This window comes from Pipistrellus kuhlii, unplaced genomic scaffold, assembly GCF_014108245.1.
Source record: "Pipistrellus kuhlii isolate mPipKuh1 unplaced genomic scaffold, mPipKuh1.p scaffold_m20_p_79, whole genome shotgun sequence".
Classification (NCBI taxonomy): Eukaryota; Metazoa; Chordata; class Mammalia; order Chiroptera; family Vespertilionidae; genus Pipistrellus; species Pipistrellus kuhlii.
Window position 1 is genome coordinate 88,597 of NW_023425583.1, and position 9,615 is coordinate 98,211.

A 9,615-nucleotide genomic window follows, 5' to 3' on the forward strand; every position below is an offset into this window, starting at 1 on the left:
TTCAGGAATTTTCTACTGGCTCACAGTATGCTCTCAGTAATAAACTATGAAGCAGTACGTCTTCTGAGAGATACTTGCCTGCAATTTTAGAATAGGAATAAAAATAATAAAAAAGCACAATTTTTATATGAGTAAAAGATACTAAATTATTTTTAAAAAATCCCATGTGCACTATAACACTATGATAAGTATGATTTCCAACATGTGCTAAAAAATGTATTCAGGAAGGAAAGTTTCTCAAATTAGAGCTGAAAACCTTTTACTAAGTATGACAACCTTGACTTTTCATTCAGCTCTTCCTAATTGAAATTTACATTTTCCTAATTTCACAGGACTGAAAGTAATGTAATACAACAAATAATTTTTTTTACTTCAAATGCCTGCTTAAATAGCATAAAATAATTTTTAGCTCTTGAGAAATAACATTTCAACCTGTAAAATAGGCAGTGTGAACTGAGACTTACTTGTTGCAATTATAGCTTCCGAGCCCCACATGTATGATGAACAAGTCCGAAGTGCAGTTCGTGTTATTGTTTACATACTTTCATTTCTCCATCGTCACCTCTCTCTCTCTCTCTGCCGATCTGCAGATTTATTTCTTTCATGGAGCACCCAGATGCACCAGCTCGCCCCGGCCTGTAACGGAACACTGCCTGGTGGCTTGTGACAGACAGGGTTTAACCTCTGACAGCGAGATTCATTGTGGAGCGGGAGCCAATCACAGGCCCCGACGACACTGGTCTCATCCAAGTCGGAATATAAAAAGCCACTTGGAAGACGGCGTGCAAGATTCCCCGGGGTGGCCACGGGTGTCTCCGACTGTCCAGGCATCACGCTCTGCCTGCCGTTACTCAAAAGCGACGGAGGGAGCAGGGACCAGGGGAAGCCCGCACAGCTCGCAGCCATGCAGAAGCTGCAGGTCTGTGTGTCCATCTACCTGTTCGTGCTGATCGTGGCAGGGCCCGTGGACCCGAGCGAGAACGGCGAGCAGCCGGGCGAGGTGGGGCGAGAGGCCCCGCCGTGCAACGCGTGCGCCTGGAGGCAGAACACCAAGTCGTCCCGGATCGAGGCCATCAAGATCCAGATCCTCAGCAAGCTGCGCCTGGAGGCGGCTCCCAACATCAGCAAGGAGGCCGTCCGGCAGCTGCTGCCCCGCGCGCCGCCGCTGCGCGAGCTCATCGACCAGGACGACGTGCAGCGGGACGGCGGCGGCGAGGGCTCCCTGGAGGACGACGACTACCACGCCACCACCGAGACCGTCATCGCCATGCCCAGCGCGCGTGAGTACCCCCGCGCGGCCGCGCCCTCCGGGGCTGTGCCAGGCTCCGTGACAGCGGGGGTGTGGAGGGAGGGCCCGCAGCTTGGCTCTGTTTGCCCGGGATTTCAGAGGGCGGCACGGGGAGACTCGGAGCTGAGGGTGCGGGCCAGGCACCTGAGGGTGCAGGTGCCCAGGCTGTCACAGCCACCGGCAGGGGCAGCCAGGAGGGGAGCTCCAGGCCACGCCACCACGCGCACGGAACCACGACTGCATGTGGTTGCTTGAAACATGCATGTGTGGTGATGAGGTTTTTCACTGAGAACAGGGACCGGGGACTCGGGGACTCGGTGAGTCAGAGCCCAGCTGAGCATTTGCCGGCACCTGGAATGACTCCTGGACCTCAAAACCCTTCCTCACTGGGTGTCTGTGTTCCTGGCAAACGAAACTATTTCATTTTAAAAGCGATCCCGTGGAGAGCAGGAGGAAATACTTCCTAAACGCGATGTATTAAGAAGTGCGATGACAAGGCATCATGATTACCCTGAGCTAACGACGGGGAAATGCCTGAGAAATAGGCACGGCAGCCGAGCGGGTCCTGGCTCACAGCCTCCGCAGACCTGGGCCAGGTGCAGGCTGCAGGGCCGGCCTGCACAGTTCCCGCGGATTTCTGAGGCATTTCCCAGCTCCTCAGCGAGGGGGGCGGCATCGGGGCAGCGACCTTGCTCCCCAAAGAGAATGCATTTCATACAGTTGCTTCTGCAGCCCGTTCAAACCTCATCCGAGGAGGGGAGCAGGCACCTCCAGAGAAGCGGGACAGAAAGGCTGCTGCCATGTGTGGGTGGACTCGCCTTCCGCAGTGCTCTCTGCCCTTTAACCCGTCAGCACGGGCTCCACAGTTCTCCTGGCCCGGCCACCGGGTGGAAACGCAGCCCAGGCCTCTCCTGCGGGCTCGTTACCAGCGGGTCCGGGAGCCGCTCTGCCTCATTCTAAACCGTCTCAGGGACGCCAGGCGGAGAGGCAGGCCTCAGGGCTTCTCCTCCGGCAGCCTGGCACCACAGACGTGCCTTCCAGCTTTGGACACGGCCCCAGCGCAGCCTTTCCCTCTGGTGCGGATTACCTGCCCGGTTTCGACCCGCTCACATGCTATTCCCATTCCAGAGCCCGGAGCTGGCGGGGCACTGCTTTCTGCTCGCCCCCGCGCGGCTGGCCGTGTCCCCAGGTAGTTCAGGCTGGGGGCAGGGCTCCTCCGCAGACTGACTGGTGCAGCTGCTCAGAGTGTAACTGCTCAGATTCCCAAAGAATTCTAAGTGGATGTTCCTGCACGGTGTCTCCTGTTCTCTCTAATCATCGTCGTTTTAAATCGCATCCGCTGCTGCTTCCTTCTCAGGGTTTCCCCCGTCCACGGTCCTCTGGAAAGGGAGCAGATTGCTCATAAACAGCTGAGAAAACATCTGAGAAATTCTGAAGAACTAGAGTCATTCTTTCCTGGGACATTTTTCTGAGTTATGAATGAAAGTCTCCCATTTTTCATCTTAAATGACTAAACAGACATTCATTAATCCAAGAGAAAAAAAATACCAGTTAATATGAAAAGGTTTGTTCATTTTTTTTTTATGAGAAATAATTTTAGTAACTCTTTTTCCAACTCATTTTTAGCTGATCTCCTGACGCAAGTGGAAGGAAAACCCAAGTGCTGCTTCTTTAAGTTCAGCTCCAAAATCCAGTTCAACAAAGTGGTCAAGGCCCAGCTGTGGATCTACCTGCGGCCCGTCAGGACGCCCACGACCGTGTTCGTGCAGATCCTGAGGCTCGTCAAGCCCATGAAAGACGGGACGAGGTTCACGGGAATCCGATCCCTGAAACTCGACATGAGCCCGGGCGCCGGCATTTGGCAGAGCATCGATGTGAAGACCGTGTTGCAAAACTGGCTCAAACAGCCCGAATCCAACCTGGGCATTGAAATCAAAGCTTTAGACGAGAACGGCCGTGATCTCGCGGTGACCTTCCCGGGACCCGGCGAGGATGGGCTGGTGAGTGAGGATGGGCAGCCTCTGAGGTCTCATCGGGATGGGAACAGGTCAGAGTGGAGGAGAGCCACAGGCGCCTCTGCTCCCGGCCAAACACGGTCCCTCAGCCCTGTACCCAATAAAAGTGGGTGTCTGGTTTCACACCGCCGGAACACCCTCCTGATAGTTTTACTTCGCATCAGGGTTTTTTAAAAAGCTATCCCACAGCCCTTAGCTTCTTGGGGAGTTCTTCTGAATGATTATTGAATACAAGCATGCAATCTTCAGAGTGGATCCGAGGACACACCCAAGACACTTCAGCTCCCTCTCTCCCTGCCCCAGAGTGCAATGTGTTGGATTCTTTTTGCCTTAATAAAGCATAAAAAAGCTTTGTAAGTTATAATGAAAATAAAATGCTTTTATTTATAGCAATAAACTAAGTACAATATGTTTAGTCTTATACACTATATTAAAGGTCCCTCATAAGTATGTTCATTATTTTGTAGGCTGTTTATATATTTGTAGGTGCAAATGTATATGTAGGTTACTTTGTGACTCATGCTAATAAAATGTAATGCTCAGGCTAGTTACCCTGAGCTGCCTAGGCTATTTCTGAGCTGCCTTCCCATTCAAGAGTAAATAAATATTCAGGAGTCTACTTAGGTAGGGTCTGCCAACTAATTTCATATCAGGCCAAGCAGATGACGATGCCCTATAATTTATAAAAATTAATAAAAACAAGTGTAAATTTAGAACAGTAGATAAAAATTTAGAACTTTTCTGTTCACTTACGCTTGTTTACAAAAATGGATCAATGTGACCATATTTTCACTTCATCTATTGATATGATTTACAACAAAAGATTATACTTGCAAGCAATAAATGTTGCTTTTTTAGTTTTCTTACTAAGTGGTATTAAGTCAGCTCTACTTTAATGAAAACATATTCTTAAAGAAATGATAGAATTTTTCAAATGACCTATTTTTTTTTAACTATGCTACATAAAATGTTATTGACTCTCAAAATGATGTTACTGTTTTTATAATCTTAAATAACAATGACTGGTAGGTATCTTTTGATTTTGGTGTAGGATAAGAACAATTATTCATTATATGAGAAAGTGTTCTTTTTATAAGTAGCATTTTAATGATCAGAGTTGGTGATGTGATAGACTTCAGTTATTATTAAACAGGTGGTTAATAAGACATATTTCTTAGAGTTTTTCATGTAGAAAGAAACAGTCTCAAATGCATTAAAAGATTGGTACAGGGGAAGGGTTAGAAAATGATTTTCTAAATATCAGATTAGAAACTTCTTTCAGTGAAAGAATAAAGGAAACATTACCGGACCTTTTTCTGCATCTTCTCTCAGAGTTTCTCTTTCCAACTCACTCATACCACCTCCTTCACCACCTCCCTTCCCTTTCCCATTGCATTCCCCCCAGTGCTGGGGTAACTACTAGATTCTGCTTTCATCCCCACGTTTCCGCGAGTGGGAATGGGTGCGTGTGCCTCCCTTCCCAGGAGTCCGTGGACAGAGCCCTGGTATTTGATCAATAAGAGAGAAGAGAGGGGGTGACCTCGCCTCTTCCCTCTTCCCCCTCTCCCTTTCTTCTCATAGTCTATACACATTTCTGGAGCATCCACTAGACGCACAGGGAAACCTGTGTTGCTTTTGTATAAGGGAAGACTCGATCCTAGTGTACATCACAATTCCCCAATTCTGTGCCCTTTAGAAATAAACGTGTGTAAGCAGTGTCTCTTCAATAATGACTTCTCCAGACAGGCCGGTGTTTCAGCACCCGTGGGTGGTACTGACTGCTCTTTCCTCTCTATCCAGAACCCCTTCCTGGAGGTCAAGGTGGCAGACACACCCAAGAGATCCAGGAGAGATTTTGGCCTCGACTGTGACGAGCACTCGACCGAGTCGCGCTGCTGCCGCTACCCGCTGACGGTGGACTTCGAGGCCTTCGGCTGGGACTGGATCATCGCCCCCAAACGATACAAGGCCAACTACTGCTCCGGGGAGTGCGAGTTCGTCTTCCTGCAGAAGTACCCTCACACTCACCTAGTGCACCAAGCAAACCCGCGGGGCTCGGCGGGTCCCTGCTGCACCCCCACCAAGGTGTCCCCCATCAACATGCTGTACTTCAACGGCAAAGAGCAGATCATCTACGGGAAGATCCCTGCCATGGTGGTGGACCGCTGCGGGTGCTCATGAGACCGGCATCGGTTTGTAGCTTCCTCAAACGTGGGAGGCCTCCCCCTCAGCTATTCTGAAGCTGTGAATTATGTGCCTCAGGCTCTAAGCCTACAGCATGCTACCGTCACATAAGCACACACGACAGGACATGAACTAAAAGCGAGCATATATGCAATGATTGGCATTTAACCATCAAAACAAATCGCACACTAGAAAGCTCTATGAGTCCCGGAGTTTTGAACTAGGAGGTCAGATTACACGTAGGTTCATACATGCAGCATGACACACGTAGGCAGCTAGCTGCGAGGAGCTCCCCTTGCGTCCTAGCGGATGGAAGGAGAGCTGTGATTCATCCTCTAGAGTTGCATTTAGCATCTACACAAGCTCGATAGGTAGGATTGGGAAGCGAGCGCTGTTGTGTTCTATTGTTTAAATCGGCCTTCCACACTTGAACTTACATTGTCTGATAGAATGCTTGGTAAGAAGAAATTCCACAAAAACAGGGATGGGACACACTATGCAAGCCCTACGCCTGTGTTCATTGGTTCGTACATAACAATCCATGCCATGGTGCTAATACAGCAGACTGAGCGGCCATGCATCAGGTTAGCAGAACAAACCTCAGCAAGATGAAGAGCTAGTCCTTTCTGCAGGCACACGTCCCTAGACCTCCCCGTGGGGAATGCATTTCCTTTAGGACAAGAAGAGCTGTTTTTGTAGTATGCTTGGAGAAACTGATTTGTCTTAAAAGGTAGCCAGGAAGTATTCATTTCTATCACAATTTCCAAATTCCAAAAATTTACAGCGTGCCTTTGCAACACTGCAGTTTTTATGATAAAGTAATAAAAATGACAGATCCTATCAATATTGTATAAAAGACTTTGAAACAACTGCATTTATATAATGTGTATACAATTTTTTTGTGTGTGTAAATAAGTGTCTCCTTTTTTATCTACTTTGGTATATTTTTACAGTAAGGACATTTCAAATTAAGTATGAAGGCACAAAGACATGTCTCATCTGACAGAAATGCAACTGCTTATATTATACTTCAGATAAATTAGCAAATAAAATAGTGGTCTTAAAACTCACATGCTAATGGTTAGATGGTTACATTACAATCATTTTCTATTTTTTTACATTACAAACATTCACTTATGGATTGATGAGGGCTGTAAAATATGAATGTGAAATTTCCACAGTTTACTTGTCATTGCACTCAAATCTCAACGTTCCATTATTTTAATACTTATAAATATCACTGAGCATACCAAAATGACTTCATCCTGTCATCTGAAATACAGAATAATAAGCTGATGATCTTAATAAGAACTGTTAATTTTGTAATTCAATAATGAATATATTTCTGCATATATTTACTTCTGTTTTGTAAATTAGCATTTTGTTCATCAAATTCATTGTACTTATGATTAAGTGAAATTATTTCTTACATGTAATGTGTAGAAACAATATAAATTATATTAAAGTGTTTTCACCTTTTCTGAAAGACAATTTTAGGTTACGAAGATTAATTCTGGATGTCTGGTTTTCACTTTATTATTGGAGTCAAATGGCTCAGCACACAAGTTTGCTTGGGACTTTGAGGTCTGCTCCTCTGGTTCTCATGAGTGAGCTTCTGTCCACTTGGTCCTAGTCAAGCTGCTTGACACATAAAAGCAAGGACTGGCTTTATCTGCTTCCTTTCTCTTTATCGTGACCTGAAAACTATTTATATGTTTTCATAGGTTCACTTTCCAAATGGTGGCAGCTGGCAGTGCCCGTGGTCCTAGGGTTACTCGGCTGCCTCCGCCTCGCTCGCACTGACCGGCACATTCCTCCGGGCCGAGCGGCACCAGTCCCCAAGGGGGTGAAAACAGTGATAAAGGGCCCCTTCACCTGAGTGCAGCCTGCGCCCGTCTTTCCGACTGCACTCCCCTCGGCACCCTCCGCCGTGAGGGACGTGGCGCAAAGCAGTCGCAGGTGATGAGCATGCCATGGAGGGTCATGGCTCCTGGATGCTAATCTCTCACTCACAGGAATGCAATCTTTAACCAGTGGTGTACAGCCACTGCCACTCCTTTGGCTGCTGTGAGCACTGACGTGTGTCACACTGGGGGGCTGGCGCAGAGGGCTGCCCTGTGCGGGGAGGCCTCTTGCAGCACACACTGGGACCTACCTCTTCCGGGACCTGAATGTCTAGGTCTGTGGTCGGCAAACTCATTCGTCAGCAGAGCCAAATAGCCACAGGACAACGATTGAACTTTTTTTTGAGAGCCACATTTTTTAAACTTAAACTTCTAACGCCACTTCTTCAACATAGACTTGCCCAGGCCGTGGTATTTTGTGGAAGAGCCACACTCAAGGGGCCAAAGAGCCGCATGTGGCTCGAGAGCCGCAGTTTGCTGACCATGGGACTAGGTAATAGGCCCATGCATGTACATAGGCTGGAATACAAGTAGCCGGAGACCGTGACTTCTAAGGGGGAACGTGTGGAGGGAGCACCTCTGTTTCCTAGGAGCCACCCCCAATCGTTAGAGTGCCCTTTACCTGGGCCCAGGTCCCATCACCACTGTCCCCGGGGCGGCCCTCTCGTGAAGCCCCCAGGACCGGGGAGGAGGCGACCGGACACTCTGAGACGGGCCTGCGCACTTCTGCGCGCGGGGTCCTAGCAGGTGCGGGCGTTCTGCCTGGCCGTCCGCGGTGCGGCATTCGCATCTCAGCACCCTGAGGACACGCACGTGTACCTGCAATCCTAATCCCTGAGATTGAGAAGACATCATGTGAAGCTCAATGCACTGTATCAGGTTTAATATTCTGAATTTTTTTTTTTTGTAATACTTCCCACAAATTTAGATGAGTTAAAAATAATAAAAATAAAGAGAAAAACCTTTCCAAACTCTACAGTTCTTTTTATATTCAAGCTGGTTTTTGCAGTTCTGTATAGAACTTTATTTCATTAAAATAAAGAAGGCAATAATTTGACATTGGCAGTAACTAAATTAAAACTCACTTAAAACTCCCCCCCTCCTAAAAATCCAATTTATTTCACTTTAAGCCACGACTCACAAACATTAGCATGTCATTAACCCTTTTGAAATCTGTTGAAGACTAGGACACTCTCATAAGAAAAAAACACACACATAAATTTGAACATAGTATCAGGGAATTTAGGTCCTTTCTACAGCCCATTCATTGAACCTAGTTTATAAACCCTTAGGAGGGATACTGAGTTTTCCTTCTTAAGATAAAAATTGTTATTTATGAACTAATAAAGTGTATTTGTAAAGATGTGCTTTCTAATTAATTAGTTTTGTCATTAAACCATGTGAGTGCTGGAAAAGGAAAAGGAATATCAAATCACTGGATGTCTTTTTTCATAATATACTAGAGGCCCAGTACACGGATTCGTGCACTGGTGGGGTCCCTCGGCCTGGCCTGCGGGAACGGGCTGAAACTGGTTCTCCAACATCCCCCGAGGGGTCCTGGATTCCAAGAGGATGGTTCTCAGGTGACACACCCCGCTCCTTCCTCTTTGGTTCCCGGTGCGTCACCTAAGAACTGCAGCTGCCAAGTCACCACAGCTCGGCAGCTCCTGTGTTGAACATCTGGATGGTTAGCTGGTTAGCTGGTCGGCTGGTTGCTTAGGCATATATATATATGTATATGTATATGTATATGTATATGTATATGTATATATGTATGTATATGTGTGTGTGTGTGTGTGTGTGTATATTTTTTATTTTTATTTTTTTTTATTTTTTTATTTTTTATTTTTTTTCCAGAGAGGAAGGGAGAGAGAGCTAGAAATAACAATGACCATAGAAAATCATTGATCAGATGCCTCCTGCATGCTTCCCACTGGGGATTAAGCACACAACCAGGGCCTGAGCCCTGACTGGGAATCAAACCAGGACCTTCTGGTTCAAAGGTTAATGCTCAACCACTGAGCCACACCAGCCAAGAAAGTCACTGGATGTCTTAACTTATTTATTAAAGTATTCTATGCTTCTTTAAGGATCATATAATCTCCAACTGGTAACTTTTTGATAGATTAAACTGGACAAATGAGTTCAAATTATAAACTCATGCTCTTTTTATGTATCAAAAACAAAATCAAGAAACAATCCAGATAATTCTGAGTGTCAGAAT

The 9,615-nt window shown here is 46.6% G+C and overlaps 1 protein-coding gene across 1 annotated transcript; it reads left to right on the forward strand.

The window, feature by feature from the left end:
* Window positions 1–904: 904 nt before the first annotated feature.
* On the forward strand, window positions 905–6,970 carry MSTN (myostatin). The gene is made up of 3 exons (XM_036423207.2): window positions 905–1,280; window positions 2,915–3,288; window positions 5,104–6,970. The coding sequence occupies exons 1-3, from the start codon at window positions 905–907 to the stop codon at window positions 5,482–5,484; spliced, it is 1,131 nt and encodes a 376-aa protein (XP_036279100.1). The 3' UTR covers window positions 5,485–6,970.
* Window positions 6,971–9,615: the final 2,645 nt, after the last annotated feature.